This window comes from Solea senegalensis, linkage group LG9, assembly GCF_019176455.1.
Source record: "Solea senegalensis isolate Sse05_10M linkage group LG9, IFAPA_SoseM_1, whole genome shotgun sequence".
NCBI classification, from domain to species: Eukaryota; Metazoa; Chordata; class Actinopteri; order Pleuronectiformes; family Soleidae; genus Solea; species Solea senegalensis.
The window spans coordinates 16,160,490-16,182,900 of NC_058029.1; the positions used below are offsets into that span (position 1 = coordinate 16,160,490).

At 40.4% G+C, this 22,411-nt stretch overlaps 6 protein-coding genes across 11 annotated transcripts; 4 read left to right on the forward strand and 2 right to left on the reverse strand.

Moving 5' to 3' along the window:
* Nucleotides 1-269: 269 nt before the first annotated feature.
* hsc70 (heat shock cognate 70) lies at nucleotides 270-4,670 on the forward strand. Its single transcript, XM_044033943.1, has 9 exons — nucleotides 270-439; nucleotides 1,527-1,731; nucleotides 1,901-2,106; nucleotides 2,314-2,466; nucleotides 2,542-3,097; nucleotides 3,225-3,427; nucleotides 3,530-3,728; nucleotides 3,823-4,055; nucleotides 4,202-4,670. Exons 2-9 carry the CDS (start codon nucleotides 1,527-1,529, stop codon nucleotides 4,394-4,396), a joined length of 1,950 nt encoding a protein of 649 aa, XP_043889878.1. The 5' UTR covers nucleotides 270-439; the 3' UTR covers nucleotides 4,397-4,670.
* A 593-nt stretch (nucleotides 4,671-5,263) lies between these two features.
* Nucleotides 5,264-8,304, forward strand: LOC122774571 (chymotrypsin-like protease CTRL-1). The gene is made up of 7 exons (XM_044033973.1): nucleotides 5,264-5,350; nucleotides 5,548-5,651; nucleotides 5,772-5,851; nucleotides 5,949-6,030; nucleotides 7,097-7,277; nucleotides 7,443-7,573; nucleotides 8,030-8,304. Exons 1-7 carry the CDS (start codon nucleotides 5,305-5,307, stop codon nucleotides 8,189-8,191), a joined length of 786 nt encoding a protein of 261 aa, XP_043889908.1. The 5' UTR covers nucleotides 5,264-5,304; the 3' UTR covers nucleotides 8,192-8,304.
* Nucleotides 8,305-9,238: 934 nt separating this feature from the next.
* LOC122774565 (chemokine-like receptor 1) lies at nucleotides 9,239-11,082 on the forward strand. Its single transcript, XM_044033968.1, has 2 exons — nucleotides 9,239-9,323; nucleotides 9,704-11,082. The coding sequence occupies exon 2, from the start codon at nucleotides 9,712-9,714 to the stop codon at nucleotides 10,774-10,776; it is 1,065 nt and encodes a 354-aa protein (XP_043889903.1). The 5' UTR covers nucleotides 9,239-9,323; nucleotides 9,704-9,711; the 3' UTR covers nucleotides 10,777-11,082.
* Nucleotides 11,083-11,350: 268 nt separating this feature from the next.
* lin37 (lin-37 DREAM MuvB core complex component) lies at nucleotides 11,351-15,065 on the reverse strand. Of its 4 annotated transcripts, none has more exons than XM_044033978.1 (9): nucleotides 14,674-15,065; nucleotides 14,394-14,469; nucleotides 14,259-14,309; nucleotides 13,998-14,027; nucleotides 13,703-13,788; nucleotides 13,389-13,549; nucleotides 12,542-12,673; nucleotides 12,337-12,410; nucleotides 11,351-11,761 (listed from the first exon to the last, which is right to left on the reverse strand). In XM_044033978.1, exons 1-9 carry the CDS (start codon nucleotides 14,705-14,707, stop codon nucleotides 11,674-11,676), a joined length of 732 nt encoding a protein of 243 aa, XP_043889913.1. In that variant the 5' UTR covers nucleotides 14,708-15,065; the 3' UTR covers nucleotides 11,351-11,673. The 4 variants fall into 4 exon arrangements, with proteins under 4 accessions (XP_043889913.1, XP_043889911.1, XP_043889912.1 ...); XM_044033976.1 differs by having other exon boundaries at nucleotides 12,530-12,673; XM_044033977.1 differs by having other exon boundaries at nucleotides 13,992-14,027.
* Nucleotides 15,066-15,261: 196 nt separating this feature from the next.
* proser3 (proline and serine rich 3) lies at nucleotides 15,262-20,161 on the forward strand. 3 transcript variants are annotated; one of them, XM_044033942.1, is made up of 13 exons: nucleotides 15,262-15,630; nucleotides 15,707-15,815; nucleotides 16,166-16,440; nucleotides 16,641-16,792; nucleotides 16,911-17,023; nucleotides 17,585-17,670; nucleotides 17,747-17,880; nucleotides 18,044-18,282; nucleotides 18,380-18,906; nucleotides 18,976-19,168; nucleotides 19,531-19,687; nucleotides 19,866-19,947; nucleotides 20,054-20,161. In XM_044033942.1, the coding sequence occupies exons 1-13, from the start codon at nucleotides 15,620-15,622 to the stop codon at nucleotides 20,103-20,105; spliced, it is 2,130 nt and encodes a 709-aa protein (XP_043889877.1). In that variant the 5' UTR covers nucleotides 15,262-15,619; the 3' UTR covers nucleotides 20,106-20,161. The 3 variants fall into 3 exon arrangements, with proteins under 3 accessions (XP_043889877.1, XP_043889875.1, XP_043889876.1); XM_044033940.1 differs by having other exon boundaries at nucleotides 15,588-15,815; XM_044033941.1 differs by having other exon boundaries at nucleotides 15,588-15,815; nucleotides 16,911-17,017.
* hspb6 (heat shock protein, alpha-crystallin-related, b6) lies at nucleotides 19,867-21,852 on the reverse strand. Its single transcript, XM_044033983.1, has 4 exons — nucleotides 21,637-21,852; nucleotides 21,405-21,562; nucleotides 20,797-20,919; nucleotides 19,867-20,695 (listed from the first exon to the last, which is right to left on the reverse strand). Exons 2-4 carry the CDS (start codon nucleotides 21,558-21,560, stop codon nucleotides 20,537-20,539), a joined length of 438 nt encoding a protein of 145 aa, XP_043889918.1. The 5' UTR covers nucleotides 21,561-21,562; nucleotides 21,637-21,852; the 3' UTR covers nucleotides 19,867-20,536.
* Nucleotides 21,853-22,411: the final 559 nt, after the last annotated feature.

Here is a 22,411-nt window from a genome sequence, read left to right on the forward strand (position 1 = left end):
CTGTCAGGCATTTTCTCATTTTTTTAGGTAAAACTGTGGGTAATATAGCATGTAATTACACTTTAAATAATTGTCATTGTCTCATTGTATTTCAAAAAGACCCATAATTGGGCTTTTGTTTTTTGTTGTTCAACTAGCAAAGGAGGTACAGCAGTAACACGATTAATTTCCAGGAAATCCTGGCAACAAGGAGAAACATGGGCCTAGAACTTTCCTTGGTGGAGTCACCTGACACTCAAATGAGCTGTCCTGCAGTTCTCTATATACACCATGGAGCAGAGACACTCGTTCTCTTAGTCCGCCTGCCAGGAGAGGGAAAGGAGTGCTGGAGAGGAGATTAAACGCTGGGTGTTGTGTGCAGGGCAAAAAAAAAATAAAAAAATACAAAACACCACTTTTACTAAGTAAACTCAAGTTTTGAACATCTGACAGAAACAAGGTAACACCTTCCATAAGAGGCATTGCATCCGGTTTGGCTTCTTAGTCTGTCTTGCTTGCTGCTTAACTATGACACGTGATAATTATTCCTACATAAGTAAGGCTTGCATGGTTTCTGTCAAACAATGGTATGCCAAGCTGAAGCAGAAACACTTTGTCTGAAATGTTTTCCTATTTTACAACACAGACACACTTGTTTCCTCACGAATGCCTCAACTAGAACAAATTAGGGAATTTCATTAACTCCAGTATACAGGCTATAATACTGTTAGATGCATGTTTGGGTTTTTTTAGCACACTTCGCAAGTTTCAGATGTGAGTGAGCAAGCAGTGACGCAACAGTGCTCTTGCAGCTTTTCCCGGTCTCTGTTATGCAACTAGATGGCCAACTAACTTTTTCCAGTTACAGCAGTTCAGCAAAATTAGTTTACTACCTCCAGTCATGAAAGGTTTGACAAAATATACTGCAAGATTGTCTCGAATTTTTGCCACTGAGAAGTGGTTTTCTGCAAAACAGCCAGAGGAAGTGGTAACAAGAGTCGCTTGTTGAGTTGATGAAAACTGTCCGTCACTGCACCTCAAAGCTGTAGAGTGTGGGTATTTTTGTTTATTAAGTTATTTGTCTGAAATGGAGCTGGGCACATTTTGCCCTCTAGTCAATGAAAAATGATCAGTGAATTGGTTGCCCTCCCATTCATTGCCATGTAGATAAGCTGATTCTTTTAATAGAAACTGTAAGCTATTTGGAACCAGCTGTTGGAAAATAGACACAGATTACTATGTCAGGTTCAGTAACTGACTTTGCACTGGTCTGACTGACAGACTCAGTGGAGCGAGGCTGCAGCGGGAGAGAAGCAGTGTGGAGATAGATTTAAATGACTGAGTGTTATAGAATGTCACTCCACCACTTGCTGAGCCATGCATTTGGATGAATGTGAATGACAGGCACACATTTGTAGACACATCTACAGTATAATAGGTGCATACATGTTTCGATTTATGCTACAAATAGACTACAAAATACTGGAATAACGGTTCAAAGGGTCACGGTTAGTAATTACTGACCTTGTTTTGTGTCTTGATCTAAGATGTCAAAAGGACCTGCGATAGGCATTGACCTGGGCACCACATATTCCTGTGTGGGTATCTTCCAGCATGGTAAAGTGGAAATCATTGCCAACGACCAAGGAAATAGGACCACGCCCAGCTATGTGGCCTTTACAGATACTGAGAGACTGATTGGTGATGCTGCCAAGAACCAGGTGGCTATGAACCCATCCAACACTGTATTTGGTGAGAACTGCTACACTGACACGACAGAAAATGAAAAATCCTTATCAAAACCCTTCTTACTTTCCTTTACTCACAGCACTGATAACTTTTTATTTTGAACAAGAAAAGTCAGATCTGGTTACTAACTGTGTACTTAACATATTACATTGTTTGTTTTTTTTTTCTTTAGATGCTAAGCGTTTGATTGGCCGTAAGTTTGATGACCCTGTTGTGCAGTCAGACATGAAGTACTGGCCCTTCAAGGTTGTGAATGATGGATCCAAACCCAAAGTAGAGGTCGAATACAAGGGTGAGATTAAGACCTTCTTCGCTGAGGAAGTTTCCTCAATGGTCCTCACGAAGATGAAGGAGATCTCTGAAGCTTATCTTGGCAAGGTAACTGCTCTGTATTTATATAGCACGTTTCTAGTCTTGATGACCTACAGTTTCGCCCTTCACCTATTGACTCACATTTTCATAAAGCTAATTTTTTAGCACCTTGTGGCCTTTAGCCACACTTTACAACATGTTAAATGACACAAAGTAGAGAAGCATCAATCCACAATTGCCATTTGCTGACTCAAATGTTTGTTATCTTTACAGCCTGTTACCAATGCAGTTGTCACAGTTCCTGCATACTTCAATGACTCCCAGCGTCAAGCCACTAAAGACGCTGGAACCATATCTGGGCTTAATGTACTGCGCATCATCAACGAGCCCACTGCTGCAGCCATTGCTTATGGCCTGGACAAAAAGGTAACAAACACAATGAATGCAAATACCAGCCTATTTAATAATGTCTTTGTTGCCATTTTGCACCGTTTGTTTTAGGTTGGTGGTGAACGTAATGTCCTTATCTTTGACCTTGGAGGTGGTACTTTTGATGTGTCGATCCTGACAATTGAGGATGGCATCTTTGAGGTCAAGTCTACAGCCGGTGACACTCACTTGGGTGGTGAGGACTTCGATAACCGCATGGTTAACCACTTCATTGCTGAGTTCAAGCGCAAGTTCAAAAAGGAAATCAACAACAATAAGCGAGCTGTCCGTCGTCTGCGCACAGCATGTGAGCGTGCCAAGCGAACCCTCTCCAGCAGCACCCAGGCCAGCATTGAGATTGATTCACTCTATGAAGGAGCAGATTTTTACACCTCTATTACCAGGGCCCGTTTTGAAGAGCTAAATGCAGACCTTTTCCGTGGAACCCTTGAGCCTGTGGAGAAGGCCCTGAGGGATGCCAAGATGGACAAGAGCCAGGTCCATGACATTGTCCTGGTCGGTGGCTCTACACGTATCCCCAAGATTCAAAAGCTATTGCAGGACTTCTTCAATGGCCGTGATCTCAACAAGAGCATCAACCCTGATGAGGCCGTGGCCTATGGCGCAGGTAAACGTCTCCACCATATTTAATTAAACTGCATACTTCTTTTCATGCCTCTTTAAATTTTAGTAGTGTGTGGTGCCATTTTTAGACATCATGCTATAAGGTTTCACCATTTGGCAACTCTTTATAGCTGTGCAGGCAGCCATCTTGGCTGGTGATAAGTCTGAGAATGTACAGGACCTGCTCCTGCTGGATGTGACACCCCTGTCCCTGGGAATTGAAACCGCTGGAGGCGTGATGACTGTTCTTATCAAAAGAAACACCACCATCCCCACAAAGCAAACCCAGACCTTTACCACCTATTCTGACAACCAACCTGGTGTACTCATTCAGGTACAACCATGAAATTACATTTCACCCATTGCCCCAGTTTAGGATAATTATTCCAGAAACTATCCACTGGTGTATGAAAATCTGATGTAAATACTCTTTTAGGTTTATGAGGGTGAGAGAGCCATGACCAAGGACAATAATATTCTGGGCAAGTTTGAGCTGACTGGTATTCCACCTGCTCCAAGAGGGGTCCCACAGATCGAGGTTACCTTTGACATTGATGCCAATGGCATTCTCAATGTGTCTGCAGTGGACAAAAGCACGGGGAAGGAGAACAAGATCACCATCACCAATGACAAAGGTACACTAGACAACCATATTAAAAACTATGATGGAACAATGGTGAAGCTAAATAAGACAGTGGGTACTGAGCTTTGTATTCTATTTTCATGTAGGGCGGCTGAGCAAGGAAGACATTGAGCGCATGGTGCAGGAAGCTGAGCAGTTCAAGTCTGAGGATGAGGCCCAGAGAGAGAAGGTTACCGCCAAGAACTCCCTGGAGTCTCTGGCCTTCAACATGAAGAGCACTATGGACGATGAGAAGCTCAAAGACAAGATCAGTCCTGAGGACAAAAAGGCAATTGTGGACAAATGCACTGAGGTTATTGCCTGGCTGGACAAGAACCAGGTAAAACCATAACTCATGACGGACATTCCTCACTGACTCAAATTGTAAAAGCAAAGATTTGTTTTGCGTAAACAACATCCCACACTTTCCAACTACAAGATTTATTATGTTGTCACTATTAAGTCTTTCTTCCTCCTGTTTGCTAGATGGCAGAGAAGGATGAGTACGAACACCAGCAGAAGGAACTAGAAAAAGTGTGCAACCCCATCATCTCAAAGCTATACCAGGGAGGGATGGAAGGAGGGATGCCAGGTGGGATGCCTGGAGGAATGCCAGGTGGTTTCCCTGGTGGAGCTGGAGGTGGCTCATCTGCTGGCCCAACTATTGAGGAGGTCGACTAAACACTGCTGACGGTGTTTTTACCTCAGATCCCAACACACACACACTGGCTGTCTTGAGAGTTCATGTTCACCAGATATAAAGCCAGATTAAATACCTGCTACAACATTTCACCAGCAACTGAACCACTGACTCATGCAGACATTTGCAATATCTAGACCCATCAGTCCTCTCTCTGATTAAGCTCATTGACATTATAGCTTTCCATTTGTGACATGTGAACATTACATGAATAAAGTTTACCAATGGGATTCTGATTAAAAAAATTGCACTGTGTATATCTGTTGATTTGTGTTTTAAAGATTAACTCATATGGCAGATTTATTCATGCAAAGCTATACCACTTGCACAGTTACAGCTTGCAATGACACAAGTTAAACGTGCAAATTAAATTGGTTTCAGTACAGACCACAAAGTGTTTTGATCATTATCAGTTTTCCTGTATATTATCTTGCTGCAATAACAGGAAATATCTGCATCAAAACAAAAAAGTTAAACTTTATTTCTATATATTTCTACTCTAAAAACAACCTCAGTTGTACAAAAAATTAAAAATACAAACAACATATAAATCATTATATCATTAGTTTGAAAAAAAGAAAAGGATTCAAAAAAATGCTGTGTCGTTCATCTAACCAGCGGAATAATTACGCAACCATTTGTTTGCTAAAAGTCATGAACTAAGTGTACAAAAATAGACAAACGCAAGCATAAAATGAAGTAGATGAATGTTTCCGTCGCAAATCATCTCAGGTGCTTATCACCAGATGTTCTCTTCCCTGGCCTATCGCATCTGTTGGTGGTTTGGGAGGGTGGAGGGGCTTCAGGCTTCACAGTGTTAGGTACAGGTATAAAAGTCAATGTCCCACACAGCTAAGACACGAGGACGGGAATTGTGACAGAGACAACCATGTTCTTGCTCATTAGTTGTTTTGCCCTTGTGGCGTCTACTCTGGGTGAGTGACTACTGCATTCATCTGTCAGATGGTTGTTTGTGACCATGCAAGATTTTTCCCTCACTGCTTGCACATCAATAATATTTAGAGAGACCATAAACACACTCCGATACTCGTTGGTGTATACAGAGAGTAGCACATGCCATATCTTGGGAAAAAACACTTGTTTTTTTGTTAATCATGTATTTGGGCCTCAGGCTGTGGAGTTCCTTCTATCAAGCCCCAAGTGGGTGGATACAACAAGATTGTGAACGGAGTGACTGCTGTGTCTGGGTCCTGGCCTTGGCAGGTTTCACTTCAGGTAAACGAGATATATAATCCACAATCACTGCCACTGTAGTTTCAGTATTAGATGATGTATTTTAAATAACAAAAAAGTGGGATCTGTAAAGGATAGTTAATGATGCATTCTGACTCTTAGGATGGCGGAGGATTCCACTTCTGTGGAGGATCTTTGATCAACCAGTACTGGGTCGTCACTGCCGCTCATTGCCGTGTGTCGTAAGTGACTTTGTGTCCAAAATTCACCACATGACACAAATCTTACTACCACCACCACATCTGCAATAATTCTTCTGTCTGATCTTACACTTCACAGTCCTAGAAACCACCGTGTTATCCTGGGAGAACATGATCGTCAGTCTGGCAGTGAGCCCATTCAGGTCAAGTCCATTTACAGGGTAAGCTAACACATCTTCTTTCCTGATTGAGTGAAATGCTGGTAAGGTGTGCAAATTCAATACAATTTTTTTTGTATAGCGCCAAATCATAACATACATTATCTCAAGGCATTGTACATAGACAACATCAAGGACAGCAGAGAAACCCAACAGTTCACACAATGAGCAAGCACTAGGCATCAGTGGAGAGAAAAAACTCCCTCTTAACAGGAAGAACTCTCTGACAACCAGGCTCAGAGATGTGCATTCATCTGCCTCGACCGGTTGGGGTGACAGGAAAATGGGGGACAGCGGAGAGGTGGGGGACAGAAAGGGGGGGAGAGAAAGGACAAGAGGGAGATCAGGTGGAGGCAGAAGAGAGAGAGAGACCAGGAGCAGATACACAACAACTGTATCAAGTTATAAGCAATGTCATTTATATCAGCAGCAGCAGAGAGTGTTGATAAAAATTACACTGATATCGACTTTTAATTATAGCATAATAATAATGGTGATGATATGTATGATAGTAATAGCCTCGAAAAGTGGATCGGGATTCTGCAACCTGCAAGATGAGGATACAGAGAGAGAGAGAGAGAGAGGAAAGGAGGGAAAGACACAAACTAGGGAGATAAAGAACAAGGTTAATGTCATATTCATACATTACATGTCATTTAGCAGACACTTTTTATCCAAAGCGACTTACAAGGCAATTGAGTGCCAGGGGTGGAGTTGAACTTGCGACCATGAAGTCTTTTCACACAGTGTCTTAACCACAGGTGGTCTTAACCACTGAGCCACTCCACCCCCTCATGTTCTGTCATACCCTGAGTGTGAGAGAGTGAGTGTGAGTGCACCACAGGAAATTCCCCCAGCAGTCTAGGTCTATAGCAGCATAACTAAGAGATGGTCCAGGTTTCCCTGAACCAGCTCTATCAAAAAGGAAAGTTTTAAGTCTAACTTTAAATACAGAGAGAGTGTCCGCCTCCCGAACTGTCATTGGGAGATGGCTCCACAGAAGAGGAGCCTGGTAACTGAAGGCATCCGATAACATTTGCTTATGTTCTCTGCTCACCTCTTCATCCAGGCCATCAGTCACCCCTATTACAACTCCCAGAACTTCAACAATGACATCACTCTCCTGAAGCTGTCCTCCCCAGTGCAGATGACATCCCGCGTAGCCCCAGTTTGCCTGGCCTCCTCCAGCACCAACATCCCATCTGGAACCTCATGTGTCACCACTGGGTGGGGCAGAACTGGCCAGACCTGTGAGTGAACAAATGCTTTTTAAGTCTTACATACAGGATTCATTTACACATACATAAACGTATACATATGTCGAATTAGACAACAGTCACTTAACCTCTCTGAGAAAGTTGCAAACAATATGCATATTGCAGCCAGCCTCATCTCTGTTTCCTATCCTTCCACAGCAAGCCCCCGTTACCTCCAGCAGACTTCCCTGCCTCTGCTCAGCCCTGCTCAGTGCAAGCAGTACTGGGGTTATAACAGAATCTCTGATGCCATGATCTGTGCAGGTGCCTCTGGTGTGTCCTCCTGTCAGGTAACAACCATTTCAAAGCCTGAAATACACAATTCTAGACATTCCACATTACTAACACTTATAATAACAATATCCTGATTAGATATTACTTTGCAAACACATCCTTTTCAAGCTATTACCTCATAATCAATAAATGGAATATACAGTAGAAGAGTTGGGAAAAGGCTTTATATTCTGACTCAACAATGATCTTCCACACATTTCCTATGAATGCAATTAGAAGCTAATGGCAGCCCTGGCCATTTCCTGTAAGAAGCCCCATTAAAGGTCCCATGTGTAGCTTCTATTACCAAAAACTGTGTAATTTCTATTACCTCCCCCCTCAATGTGGTCTAAATGTGATAGACATTAATTTATAATGTCTGCACAATAACCACAAGTTATGCACTTCAGCTTTAATGCAACATTATTGAGATTTTGAAAGTCAATTGAAAAAATCGTATTTTCTCATTTTAGGGCGACTCTGGTGGCCCCTTGGTTTGTCAGAACAATGGAGCTTGGTCCCTGGTGGGTATTGTGTCCTGGGGTACCTCTAACTGCAATGTGCGTGCCCCTGCTGTGTATGCCCGTGTGTCCTACCTGCGCGGGTGGATCGACCAGATTATTGCTTCCAACTAACACCTATCATCCAACACTTCAGCTCCTCACCATGATCACAGCATCAATATTAACAAATGCAAGGATGTTAGTATTATGGTTACCATGCAACAAATAAAGCTTGTTAAAAGAAATCGTGCTGGTATCATGTCTACATTCGTACTAGTGTGTATGTGTGAGCCTGAAACATTTTGTTATTTTTAACCAGGAAAATCCCATTTCAAGAATCTCTTTTTCAAGGGAGTCCGGGCCAAGACAGGCAGCAGCCAATACGAAGCACTCAACAGTTACACAGTAAAAAACACAAGCAGAAAACAAAAGAAAAGAATCCAGATTAAATTCACAAGCGCATCATAAAAAACAAGTGCATGTTGTGGAGTCGACCTCAAGAACTCTCTGTTTGGATTTGAAAGCGTTCAATGAAATTAACTCAGTTCGTTTCTGGTCTTTCTGCAGCATATTCCATGCAAAAAGTGCAGAATGGATTTACCCAATTCAGTGCGGGCATATGGAACAGAAAGCAAAAAATGATCTCGTGAATGGAAAGAATACGGATCAGCACTTCTCAGTGAAATCAAGGTACAAGTGTAGGTGGGCAGTATAGTCTGAGTATTGCCTTTTATAGGAAAGTATACCAATAACTGATCCTTCGGGTGGTCAGAGCAGGCCATCCCAGCCCAGCTCGCAATGGTGTGGCGACACCTTACAATTTGTAATAAACCTCGGGGATGCATGGTAAACGACACTGAGCAGAAGCATTCATATACAAAAGATCGAGGCAACAAGCCTCAGCTTCTTCACAAGTTTCTCCACATGCAACTTGAAAGAGATCATCAACAAAGACACCCAGCTATTTATACACGGTAATCACAACATGGTCCTACTTGTGTTGAGACTCAATCACGTTATGTTTAGTTCCTAACACAGACTTTATTTTCATGCAGCCCTGTGTGATTGCACCAGACATTAATGTCTTCTTCGACTGACTAACCCCCCAAAAACAAAAGCAGCAACAGTTTCATTGGTTGCTGCCATCCTAAAAAGGAGAAGTGCACAGTGAGTGAGAATGAGCATCAGCAGAGCTAGAGAGAAATCAGCAGACATCATCAAGTATTAAGACAGACTTTCACCGCACGAGAAAAAAAAACTGATGGTAAGATATAAATATATATATCTTCATTTAATTGCATTACGAGAGGAATTTTGATAGTGTTTGTGGTTAAAATATACTAAAATACTACAGTATTTACACACCTTACTTTTGTTTAATAGACCATATTTTCTTATCCGAATGGATACTGATGTTTCTTTGGTTGATTTTAGAGGTAGAGGTGAAGTATTGCTACAAAGTCTACTACTATACTGTGAACATTTTTCTCAAATACGCTAAAATAGCAAATGTTGTTTTTATATAATCTGTTTAACAAAGTAGTTGCAGTCTTATAAAAGTTGCAGTATTTTTGTTTTCTCAGTGTTGAAGTAACACATGTATTTATTCACATTTCCTTTTTTTGGGGTGGGTGGGTCAACCAGGTAAAATCATGTCTAACTCAAGTTCATCTTGGGTGGACAAGGTTGCCACATGCATGCCCACAGTCTGTGCGGTCATCTACTCTGTGATATTTATGGTCGGGACTGTCGGAAATGGTTTGGTCATCTATGTGACAGGCTGCAGAATGAAGAAGTCAGTCAACTCAGTTTGGTTTTTCAACTTGGCCCTGGCTGACTTCATCTTTACGTCCTTCCTGATTTTCTTGATCATCTCATCATCTCAGGGATACCGCTGGAATTTCGGGGATTTCATGTGCAAGCTCAACAGTTTTGTTAGTGTGATCAGCATGTTTACCAGCATCTTCCTACTAATGGCCATAAGTGTGGACCGTTGCCTGTCCGTCTGTGTGGTGGTATGGGCACAAAACAAACGCACTGTTGTCAAGGCTCAGTTGACTGTGACCGTCATCTGGGTAGCTGCTGCACTCTGCAGCATCCCATATACCTATTTCCGTGAAGTTATTGTCGTTGACTTCACGGAAGTTGAGAAGAAAACCTACTGTACTTATAAGGAAGGGACACCACTATTGATGCTGGAGACTTTTCGATTAGTTGTGGGATTCGTCATCCCATTTCTGGTAATATGTGTCTCCTATATGGCCATATTTGTTCGCGCACGGCGTCTGCAGAGGACAAGGACACATAGATCTTACAAAGTTATTCTGTCAATCATTTTTGCATTTTTTTTCTGTTGGTTGCCCTTCCATATTGTACGCTTCATAGAGCAAAATGTTGGATACTCAAAGTATATAACTTATATTGGAGGTCCAGTAGTTGCGATTCTAGCTTTCACCAACAGCTGCCTGAATCCCTTCCTGTATGTTTTCATGTGTCATGAATTCCAGAGGAAGCTCAAACAGTCTGTTTGTTTTGTCCTGGAGAGTGCCCTAGCAGAGGACTTCTTGGTGTCCTCTCGCTCCTTGTCCTCACACCTCTCGATTTCCCGGAGCTCACAATCTGCTGCATCAGTGCAGGAAAGGAGGGGGACAGACACTTCCTTGAAGTTAATAGATAACAAGCAACCACCCGGAGCGAAAACTCCGAGCACAGGATGAAACTTAGCCTTTAATAATCGTTTTTTACTTCTATTTCATCTGCTAAAACTTTCATATTATTTTACTGGTACATGTAGTGATTGTAAGTTGATCCAAATGTGTATGCAATCAGGTGGAACTGTTAGTAGAAGTGTGCTTTTGCTGCTGTAATATTAAAGTCAAGTGAAAATCAAGTATACATTAAAATGACCTTTTACTGTCAGATGTGCATGTGTTACAAATGTTGTCATGTTATCTGTATTGTCCATTGCAGCATTTATATTGCCAGTCAATTTCCAGGGTAATAAATTGTTTGTCAACATGTCATTCACTTCCTTTTTCTTCAGAATTCTACCATTGAATGTGTTCTAAGTAAAACTGTAATACTTGGCCCTCTTAAACACAAAATGTGATTGCAGCCTCATTTACAGATTGACCACTTGCTTTGTTAAAGCTGCATTTATGCACTTTAAAGAACGAGCACTAATGTTACCTGCTCCGTGCCACTCTTGTGGTTTGACAAAGTGTACCGAAGATGAACTGCTTCTAGTGAATCTTAATCTGTCTTCATAGCCACAAATATGCAGAAACAAGGAAACCATAATGGACTTTAATGAGTCTTTTCATTTTTGTTCAAAACCACTACTAATGAGCAAGTTAATTTATTCAGACATATGAGAAGGATGATAATGACAAACTTCATTCTTGCACAAGCAATAGTGCAAGAATGAAATAACATCCATCAAAAGAATTCTGCATTGCATAAAGTCCATTTAGGTCTCCAGGATTAGTTAATGCTTTCCTACAAGGCAGAATGTTCAGGGTCGGTGGCAGGTGTGTTCAGACACAGTCTTTTATTATGGCTCCATTGCAGTTGCATTGAGTCCATTCTGTGGTGAAGCACTACACGTAGGCTGATTAGTGATCATACAGGTCTTTCATCTCCTTAAGGATCTTGATACTCTCACTGTATCTCAACTGGTTCTTGGTAGAGCACTCCTTCCATCTGTGAAAAAGAGAAAAAGAACAAGGTGTAAACTTGTCAGACATATAGGCTTTTTTGTGGTTTGTCACAGGTTACTAAGGTTGCATTCAAATTTACTATATCATGACCAAACTTCTTAACAGTATTCACATTCACAATTGTCATTGAGCGTAAATGATTGTTACAGTTCTTTAATGGTCGATATTTAAAACATACTGTAGTGCATCTCATACTGAGACATTTCCTGTTTCTAGTTTTAAAGAATGCTCATCCTCATCTTATATGCTTAAAATGATCTTAAACACTGCTACCCACATCATCTCTAAAGTTAAAAAAGAATAGATGTTTTTTTTCATGATTCAGAGGGCATAGGGAAGATGGATGAAAAGGTAACTTATATTCAGTTTGATCGAAGAAATGCATGCAATTTTACTCCTTTAAAACAGATCAATTAGAATGTTAACCTAAAGTAATAGATAACACACAGTATATCCATGTGTAAAGCCATACTCTTAAGGTGTGATTTATATAGCAAACAAAATCAAAATTAATGCATCTCAGCAAAGCAAATAAAAACAGCAAAAAAAAAAACATACTTGTGCCTTATCTTTTTCCAGCGTTCCATGTGGTCACATAAGAGAGAGTCCGATACAGAAACAGAATCAGAAGACTGTAGCGCGAGAGAGAGAGAGGAAAAACAACAAATATTTGTTATTGTTCATCATAATGAGAGATGAGTATGTTCTAATGTCACAATGTTAGTGAACCAAATAAAATTGCCATGCCCACATTATACAGAACCTTGGTAGCAGTGGGCTTTTCCGTCTGTGGGATCCTAAGATTGACAGCTTCGCCAGAAGAGCTGATTGGACAGGGGGCTGGAGGAGGGAGTCTGTACACAATCTGATCTTTACCATTGATCATGTCTGTGACCTGGCAAAACAATGCGATGGAACAGCTTTAAGAACATAGCACAACAACATCTTTAGAACATAAGAGATTATTTAAAGTTAATTTTATACTTTAATTTTATAATTAATAAATTCAAAATAAAATTTTAAAAACATTTTCAAACAAAAAGATCAGAGCATATGAGCATTTTTGTTTAACTGATTGGCAACACCACCAATCACCTCTTTCCCAACTTTGACAGCTGCAAATATTTTCAGATGCTCCAGCTGTTCGCTACTTTAATAGAGAGAGGGTCCATGATGTAGCACAGCTATAGACTGCAGCAGGGCTTTATTTTGGCACACACACTTTACTGAAGATCACACAGGGGGCTGATGTGCTTGGGTTTAAGAAAGTTGTTTAACCTGCTGTGGAAATCACACGAGGGAATGATATGTAGCAATGTGATGCAACACTGTCTTATGTGGCCAGAGAAGGTGATAAATATCATTATAGAGGGACTTTTGAGTGCTGTAGTAGCATATGGCCAGTAGATGGCCCTAGGCTACTCTGCATGTAGTAATTGGAGTTGTTGGCTGAATTACAGACAGCTGGATAGAAGATAAAGTGTCTGCACCTGTTTAGGGAAATCAGAGGATATCAAAAATACATGTGCCACTGACTTTATCACATATAGTTTGTGTGTTCGGCAAATTGTGGCTTTATTTAGATTTCATCAAACATCTTGTGGCCTCACCTCTTCCTCTACCATGCTGTGGGGGGGACTGGGGGAAGGAGCTGGCTCTCGAACAGAGGGATTGTTTCTCATCCAGGCACGACAGATAGGATACAATGGGGTGCTGGTGTGGAACTGAGCCAGATCCACACTGCGATCAAACAACTTGATAATGTAAGCATCTAACAAATGGAAAAAGACAAAGAACAGCAAGAAAAAGTAAGAATTACTAGACCTCAGGCTATTACATCTGTCACACAGTAACTGTGCCACAAATTTGAGAGATTTAACAGTGGAATTGTTTCGTATAATTTTAGTATTTGCACTAAGTTTACTTTGTTTATGCTGATTGCTCTCTGGTATGCCCTCGTCCATCTCTTTTCGCTTCTTCCTCCTGTGCTGTGGAAATCGAGCTGAAGGTCTGAAAACAAGAGTCAGGACATAGAGATGTCAAAGCATAACCTAAAATGTACACTTGTTATTGCTTCTAGAATTGTTTTCAATTAACCTTTTACTGTGTGCAGGCCAACAACTTGTCAGTTTAAAAAGATACAATGCTTGATTTTATCAAAGACCAAAAAGATGTGCGAGTTACAGCATCAACTAAAACTGAAAAACACATACACTTGCCTTTTTCCAGCAGATGATGGAGACAGATCCCTGGTGAGAGTAAAATGCAATATCATAAGAAAAACATGTTTTTCATTCAAATTAAAATGCAAGTTAAGTATGAATCATCAGCTATTTGTCTGTCATACTGAATATCTTTTATTTGTGGGAAAACAGGACATTGTTATTTAGAGGTAAGGACAATACTGATTAGCATTTTACATAATGTCCTGCATTATAGAGTAGGTGGGTGTAACTGTAATATTAATTATTGCTCCTTACTTGTTAAGGGAGTCCGCTGAATTTTTCCCAGTGTCACCATCATTTTGCTCCCTGTACAAAAAACAGTGAAACTGAATGAACTTGTAGACAATAAGGCAGCCAGTTATAAATAATAATATGGTTATTTTTTCTGACCTTTCATTGTCACTCTTCTCAACAAGTCCCTTTAACACTGCATCCAATCTGCTTCGAGCACCAATTACCTCCACATCTGCAGAAGAGATAATCCATGTGTACAAATATAGTAATGCCCAACTAAACCCAGTACAGTATATAATAGATGTTACTACTAAAGTAAATATGAAATGTGAATATAACAAGTTATTACTGGTTTACGTCATGAAAATGTTTGGATAGAAGTAACTTTATAAGAGTTGATTGTTGTTTTTTTAAAAGGGGTGGGGGGACCTCTTACCTGGCCTCTCAGTCTTGATCTTTACGTGGTGCATTATCTCCACCGCACGGGAGATGAAAATATTAAACACACGCTAGAAAAGCGTTCACCGCCAGGAGCCAGACCACTGCACAGCGTCTGCAGTGACTTGTTGCTGACTTTACAAATGTAATGTATGGATATTATAAATTGCCTTTTTACTAATCTTGACGTTAGCTAGCAAGCTAGGTGCGGTTAGCAATAACCATTGTATATCAACAGAAGTAATCTAATTAATCCTTATATTCCTAATACAGCGATTAGTTGGCTGTTATCTCGTCATATATGTACTGATGTGGTGATACAGAGTAGTGACTGTTATTTTATCCTACAACTGCACTTGCTAGCTCAAATAACCGCTGCTAACTTAGCTTGTTTTCGACGGTCGCGTATGATTTGCAGACGTTCCTCTTCCGCGCGCTGCCCGTTTCCCGTTCATTGATTGGCACACGTGCTGCAAGGAACTTACACATGATTGGTTAAATGTCATGTCAATCATCTTAGACTCGGACGTTATTGGTTTTATGTTCTGGAGTAAGTAACGACAACAGCAGAGTGAGTGACTCTCTTCTGGTTTCATCGATAGTAAATATCTTTTTTGTCGAATAGCAAAACATTAATGAAAGAAAATTACCTTTTGGATGATGTGGTCTTTGAAACGCCCTCGTTTACAGGTTATTTTGTTATACCGTGAATCATTAGTGTTGTACTGGCTTAAATCCATGGTAACCTTCTTTTGTGGCCAAAACATTACAACGAATACTTTGATGCATCATGAGGTATTTGGCTCTGCTGTGAGTCCAAAGTAATATAAGTATTAATACCGATCCAGCAAATACCTGGAGCCAGAACTATCCATTATTTCACTGAAACAACTTCGACCGCGCTTTGTACTATTATGACCCATCCGTGACTGTCAGAAGTGGCGATGAAATCCAGGTAAGATCTAAAGAGCTTTTTTTTTCATCGTAACTAAAAGCGAATTTGTAGTTGGTCACATGTGTTTTTATTGCAGTGGTCCCGTGTTCACCAACCAGAACCCTTTCCAGCCAGCTCCCAGAGTGGGGAAGTCACACTACCATCCATCCTGCAACCAGTCCTTGTCAAAAAAGAAGAAAAAGACGGTAGGATTATTTACAGCAGTGTTGTAGTACTCATTATTCATGTATTCATGCATCATCAGCTCCATTCATATTTGGAGGTTGGAGATGAGGACTTGGATTTTTTTATTAAAAAAGACAGGTTTTATTTTTTTAATAATTTGGCATAAGAAATTGCTATATTGATAAGGAAGTAGTATTTAATTTGTGGCAAAGGGCAGATTCATGTGCTCTCCAGGTATTGTAGTGTGCACATTTCACACACGCAAACTCAACTCAACCTTGCTGACTTGGACAGACTCAAAAACGTTTTTGGTGACTCTGAACACTGGGAACACTGATTTCCTCCTATAATTTCTTTTGTTGTTTTGCAGACATTGAGTCCTGTGCGTTTAAACCAGAGACCCAGTCCACAGATACACACTCTAGACCCAGTGAGCCAACAGAAGTCTGACAAATGTGATCTCAGTTTAGCCATCGCAGATGGGCAACCTGTTTTTTCTGAATCCTGGCCTTCCACTGATAGTAGAACTTCTCCTTCCATCACTGCAACCACATCTGACATGGAGACACACAAACAGACTGCAAGAGCAGGGAGCTCAACACTGTCCTCTGAGCCAGGAGATCAGCAGGATTCAATGCTGGCAAAGTATGTTTTAGTTTCATAGTGTATGCATGCAGTTATCCTAAAAAGAACTCTAACCTTTTCCAAAGTGAAAAATGGTATAATACTGTATAAGTCCTGACAGAACATTAAAGATAACTGTGTTGTGAAGACAAAAGAAACTGTTTTTTTATTTAACTATATGAAATTAATCAAGTAACCAGCACTGACCTTTGGTCTTCCAGATACATTGAGCGTTTTCGCCACGGTCGACCACAGAGTCGAGAGGATCGCCAGCAGATGGCTTCTGCTTTTGGAGAAGAGCAGCTGCCTTTTAGGTGGAAGTCATCCTCATCTTTGCCCCCCAGTTCAACACCAAATAAAATGGTGGACATAGGTATATTTTGATAGATTTATGTATTTTAATGTATGAATATTTTATTTTTTTATCAGCTCCTAAATTCAGATTGCCGTTGCAAACTTTCTTCCTCTGAGTAATCCTATCCTCTGAACAGATCAGGTCATCCTGCCTCTGAGAGAAGAACACATGCCTGCCTTTTTTAGTCCAGCTGGACAGCGTCATCGTGACAGATCTCCTTCTATATGCAGTGGATCTCCTTGTGTGAGTGTGAGTCTATTGGCCTCCTCTACTCCATAGAGTTCATATGTACACTTTTAGTAAGAATTATAATTCACCAGCAAATATCTTGTATAATTGCTTAAAAGGTAAGGCAACCTACTATTTTGTCTGTGTCTTGTGTTGTTTTAATATTAGTACTGTGTTATACTAGTTATTATGTCTCTCCATAATGACTTTGTCTGCAAGAGAGACGCATCTCTCCAACTCAGCGTGCAAATCAACATTAGCATTTCACTGCCACACCACATGTCCATTTGGAAACCTCTGTGTTTACAATAATGCCTTGTAATCTTTGATGCTGCCTTGTTTGACACATTTATGGTTCTTTCAGTCTGCATGTTTCAAAGTGAACCCTCACAATATTGTAAAAGACGAACTGGCAAATTTATAATTATTATTTTTTTTTACTGGACTTTTTCAATCAAATGTTACAAATGTATTTACTTCGTTGTAATTGTTTATACATTTTGTTGTGAATGCTATTAATATTGAGACATAACGAGCAAAACTGTGGCTTATAGAACTTTCTGCCTTGTCTTTGTTTTACAGGGTTTGTCTGACACGTTCCAGGTTGAGTTTGATGACACAGAGCTAATAAATCTTCAAGAGAGGGCCAGCAGACTTCTGTTGAGGGGGTATGAAGCCAATTTAATTAAATGACTGATAAATGAATCCCTTGAATTGTAAATAATTGTGTTTTCCACTTCATAGTGAATGCACTTTGAGTGATGGATCTATCCGTGTCAGCTCAGAAGGCCTGGGGTGCTCAGATTTCTCTCCTACTGTCAGTGTAGATGAACCAGTGCGAAGACCTTTCATGCCTGGTCTCATAAAATCTACTGCTGGTGAGTAGCAAACTGTTTGTTGACATTTTCTTCCACTGTAACCAGCACAGGGCAATTCCTCCTTCTCAAAGTCCTCCTCCTTATGTAACTTTTATCATGATGGTATTTTAAAATGTAATCTTGTGCCAATGTTATTGTTCATTGTGTTGATTAACGTTTACAGCAAAGGCCAGCTCAAACTCCGTTCAATCTGAGTCGTCGCAAAAGCATGTTTTTCCTTCTTTGGGGCTCCCCACTCGCCCTGAGGAGGACATCTTGTTCCAGTGGCGTTTAAGGAGAAAGATGGAGCAGGCCACAAAGTTCTCTCAAACCCTGCAACACTCCCATCGTCATAACACCTTCAGCTTGCAGCCTTCCAGTTTACTCCATCCCTCACCTGGTGAAGTGGAACATCTGTACAAGGTTGGGTTAATGGTATTTATTTTAATATGTTTTGATAATGGTCTTAATATACATTTTAGATTTAATTTCTCTGTCGTTATTTTTGTGTCATTTGCAGGGACACCCAAGTACTCAATGTCCTGAATTCTCACTGAAAGATATTCATCCACACATCACTGCTCACCAGCCAAATGACAAAGAAGCCCTCAGTTCATCTCGCCTTGCCTCAGGTCCAAGTCCCCCCCCTGCATTTGTTGTCTCTGGCTCTTCTGTGTCTCAACACCAGGCTCTTGCTCATGTTCCAGCCCACATGCATTTACTCTGCGATGTCTTGCCCTGTTCCATCCACTTGTCTCATGCTAGCGCACAACAAAACATTTCACAGGATTTAGATGAATTCCATTCCAAATTTGTAAGTAAAAAGACCCAGGTCCCTGATGACCAAATTGATATCTTCACTGAAGAACCAATTCGTGAATGCATGTCTTCCTCAACACATGCTTCATCTGGAGCTGTAGAGAAAGAGTGGCCTCTTAGAAACAAAAGGTCTGAGAACAACAAGAAGGAGAAAGCTCAGGGAAAAGAGTTGCAGAGGAATAAGGGGACAACAACGTCGTCCATCAGAAAGCAAAAGACACCAAAAAGGTGAATGAACGTAAGAAACACACCCTTTACGAAATTCAAGTCTGAATGCTTAATATAGATGTGTTGCAGATATACTGTGGATGAGGAGCACGCTGATGGCCCTAACTTAATAAAGAGGAGTTCATCACAACAGAGACCTCCAAAAAATGCAGTGCTATTGGAAGAGATGCAGCAACAGGAGCAAAACCAAGGGTTTTCCAGTAGGAGCTGTACTGGTGATCGTGCAACACCACGTTCTCCAGTTCACAGTGCCTTAGCACAGGTCAGCACATACACACGCTGCAAAGGTTCTTGCAACGGTTGTCAAGTCGTTTTCTTTCTTGGTTCCTATGCAGTTCTATTAAAACAAGAGCCTTGAGCCAGTTAGGTTGTCAGCTTTGGCCCCAATAATTTTTAATGTTCATAATTCTAAAAACATTTTTGCATTTCTTTTCATTCCTATCCATGTCAGAATACCATATTGCATTTAGGTCTTAAAATCTGACATTACTCTGCATGCCACATATATATATATATGTGTATATGTGTATATATATATGTATATATATCTATGTTGTGATAATCTAATGTTGGTTATTTTAAATATGTATTAACCAGTAGGGTGTTCTTATTGGACATTGACAGGTAGTTTCAGAGGTGCTCTTCCCTACTGTGGATTCACCTCCTTCTCGAAGATCCCCCAGCTCTTTGGTTTCTCCTCCTTGCCCTGTCTCTGCACCTCAACATGCCACAGTTCATAAATCTGTGAAGGTCATCTCTCAGCTGCTGCAGGAGGCTGAAGGTGAGCTGAATGGAGCAGAGAGCACCAACCTTTACCCTGTAGTTAATTGTTGAGATCATATTCTGAACTATGAATAGCTTCCATTCCCTGCATTCCCAGCAGAAAACCCCTCAGAATGTCTTACATGTTTGTTGTACATGCTGCCTGCTCAATACTTTTAAATGATTTTCTTTTCCAGATTCAGATGAAAAGGAGTTTGAAGATGACACTTTATTACAGGTGCTACGTAAACAAAGAAAATGGGTAAAGGAGCAGATCAGGTAAAAAATACATTTGGTGCTTATGATCCTTTTCGTCATATCAACATAGCACCACAAATTCATGATGAATACCTAATTGTCTGCTAAATGTTCTGTTTCTTTTTAGGGAAGTGGAATGTATGTTGACAGAATTCTTGGATGAGCAACAAGTGACTTGAACATTGATGCAGTCATTTTTTTATTTTTTATAAAATAAAGATTATTTGTATTTTTTTTAAGAAATACAGTAGTTCCACATTAAAATGTTTGGAGATACATATGTGTACTTAATTTATCACAATTACAATTACTCATGCAGTACATTTTACAAAAGTGGCAAACAAAGAAGCAGCAGGTTGATATGTGAACACAGAATATTTACAAATGTCTGGTTCCTTTAAACATTTTTGTAAGATTGATGAGGAAAAGCAGAGCAGTATACAGTATACAAATATCTGAGAACAGGGAATATTAGGATGTGCCAGGAACACAACAAATGACTTGTTTTGGCACATGCCGAGTGTTGACGTGACTGGAGGAGTCGCAGTTATTTCTGTTACATTCATTGTCATATAAGGTGAAGATTGGTACAGTGATGATTTGCACGCGATTAGGTTAGGGATCTGGAGTTCTGACTTTGCAGCATCGGCGCAGATATGATAAGGATTCCATTTGGAGAGACCACTGACTGTAAAGCCATGGTGTCCACTCCTTTTGGGATTCGGTAGCGGCGGTTAAACTGCCTCGTGGTAACTCCTGGACCATCCTTCTAACAAAGTAAACAGAGCAATACAGTTTTAGAAGATACTGCACTTCATAGCTATTGTAAATAAAGAAACTAAACGAGAAGGTTCTTCCTAGAATACCAACCTTTCTTTCTTCATGCTTTCCTTGTACTTCTACAAAGTCCCCAATCACTTTAACAAGTAAATCCTCTGGATTGAAGTGCTTTACATCAACTTGAACTGTAAATCCAGTGTCGTCACAATTTACCTGCCAACATAAGTAAAACATACTATGTATTAAAATAAACAAGTGTCCCATTTGTCACCATTCGGTTATAATATTGTATATATAATTTAACTGCTGCTACCTGGGATCTTAATCTGTAGGTGTGGTTGGAAAAATAACTTCAAGTAAGGATGTTGCTTATCCAGAAAATACAGGAAACATTTGCAGTTTTAAAATAAAGAAAATAATAAAAAATAAAAACAATTGCACAACCCTGACTCTCTTAAACCTGGAGTGAAACCCTAATTAATGTTACTGGTAAAACCTGTTTTTGTGTTTTTCATGTTGCCCAATATATGCTGTAAAAAAAGGCCCATTACACGTTATATTTGTTGAACAGCTTCCTTATATATAAGACCAACTTTCAGTCACATCATTTCAATCCAAATACTAATGATCACAGAATCACAGAGCCTGGATTAAAATGTTCTTTTTAAATGTCTGCCATTGTAAATAAATAGACCTACCTCTGCTGTACTTAAATGATCACTCTCTGGGATCAGTAACTTTGGGGACCAGTTACATTGTCCATAAGTCCCACTCAGCCGGGGAATGAGAGGTGGTATAACCTTCTCCCATGGGATACCATCAGCTGGCAGAGTGGGTGGCAGGATGAAGTCCATTTCTAATCAGTAGAAATTAGAAAAGTAGTGACTTCACGGCAGCTGATGCTTAAAAACCTGCCAGAGAAACACTTACCTCCACTTGAAATCCCCTGATCCAAATAAATGTAGAGGAGACGAAACTGACAGACAGACAGTCCTTGCTGGATGCTTGTTACGTCCTGAGTGGGATGAGGTGGTCCGTGTCTCTGACTGACTCTATGCTCCCCTCCTACTGTTTGGCTGACTGTTGTGGTGTATTTTATACCAGAATTACATAATGACTTTGGAATCCATAGTGGGGCACCTTGCTTCACCCATGCTATGCACCAGTCAGCACCAACATGTTTACCCTTGGGTGTTCATGCAGGGCCATAAGAGTGTATTGTTCGGTCAGCAGTGCAGCTGTTGCTGGCTTACCGTCTTTTAAAGAGTTGATAAGCGTAAGTGTGTATGTGTAATTAGTGTGCAGTTTATTCTGAAGGCAGTGATGTTGTGTCACTGTTGTGTCACTGTTGTGTCATGTATCAGACATGTTACGGATTATGTGCCTCAGGTTGGTCGTCAAGGAGGCTCCATCCCAAAATAAGTTCAAAGGATGGTGTTGTTGACCCTCGTGAGCCGATGTCAGACGGACAGTGACAGCAGGGGCGTCCAACACATGCTAGAGAACGTGTGCAACCAATAAACCACTTTCCCCTCATCGCTCACTGTCTGTAATGGAAGATGTGTTGATTATAAGCACAAGTCCTGCATTCAGTATCTACAAGTCTTTATAGAGGGAATTGTTGATAGATGTGAGGTACAGGAGTGCCTTCTCTAAGTACTGATGTTTAATATAAGATAATATTTTATTAGTTTAACTGTGCAGA

What these genes read in the sequence shown, in the direction of transcription:
- hspb6 (XM_044033983.1), bottom strand. Translation starts at nt 21,560, where the DNA reads ATGGACTTCATCCTGCCACCCACTCTGCCAGCTGATGGTATCCCATGG. An exon ending in ATCATTTAAGTACAGCAGAG is followed by an intron (nt 20,920 to 21,404) that starts GTAGGTCTATTT and finishes TTATGTTGGCAG; the next exon opens with GTAAATTGTGACGACACTGG. An exon ending in GAAAGCATGAAGAAAGAAAG is followed by an intron (nt 20,696 to 20,796) that starts GTTGGTATTCTA and finishes TTACTTTGTTAG; the next exon opens with AAGGATGGTCCAGGAGTTAC.
- LOC122774571 (XM_044033973.1), top strand. Translation starts at nt 5,305, where the DNA reads ATGTTCTTGCTCATTAGTTGTTTTGCCCTTGTGGCGTCTACTCTGG. An exon ending in AGGTCAAGTCCATTTACAGG is followed by an intron (nt 6,031 to 7,096) that starts GTAAGCTAACAC and finishes CTCTTCATCCAG; the next exon opens with GCCATCAGTCACCCCTATTA. An exon ending in GGGCAGAACTGGCCAGACCT is followed by an intron (nt 7,278 to 7,442) that starts GTGAGTGAACAA and finishes ATCCTTCCACAG; the next exon opens with CAAGCCCCCGTTACCTCCAG.
- proser3 (XM_044033940.1), top strand. Translation starts at nt 15,690, where the DNA reads ATGTGTTTTTATTGCAGTGGTCCCGTGTTCACCAACCAGAACCCTTTC. An exon ending in TCTCATAAAATCTACTGCTG is followed by an intron (nt 17,881 to 18,043) that starts GTGAGTAGCAAA and finishes TAACGTTTACAG; the next exon opens with CAAAGGCCAGCTCAAACTCC. An exon ending in GCTGCTGCAGGAGGCTGAAG is followed by an intron (nt 19,688 to 19,865) that starts GTGAGCTGAATG and finishes TTTCTTTTCCAG; the next exon opens with ATTCAGATGAAAAGGAGTTT.
- LOC122774565 (XM_044033968.1), top strand. Translation starts at nt 9,712, where the DNA reads ATGTCTAACTCAAGTTCATCTTGGGTGGACAAGGTTGCCACATGCATG.
- lin37 (XM_044033974.1), bottom strand. Translation starts at nt 14,707, where the DNA reads ATGCACCACGTAAAGATCAAGACTGAGAGGCCAG. An exon ending in GAGAAGAGTGACAATGAAAG is followed by an intron (nt 14,310 to 14,393) that starts GTCAGAAAAAAT and finishes TTTTTTGTACAG; the next exon opens with GGAGCAAAATGATGGTGACA. An exon ending in TCAGCGGACTCCCTTAACAA is followed by an intron (nt 14,028 to 14,258) that starts GTAAGGAGCAAT and finishes TACTCTCACCAG; the next exon opens with GGATCTGTCTCCATCATCTG.
- hsc70 (XM_044033943.1), top strand. Translation starts at nt 1,527, where the DNA reads ATGTCAAAAGGACCTGCGATAGGCATTGACCTGGGCACCACATATTCC. An exon ending in CCCATCCAACACTGTATTTG is followed by an intron (nt 1,732 to 1,900) that starts GTGAGAACTGCT and finishes TTTTTTCTTTAG; the next exon opens with ATGCTAAGCGTTTGATTGGC. An exon ending in CTGAAGCTTATCTTGGCAAG is followed by an intron (nt 2,107 to 2,313) that starts GTAACTGCTCTG and finishes TTATCTTTACAG; the next exon opens with CCTGTTACCAATGCAGTTGT.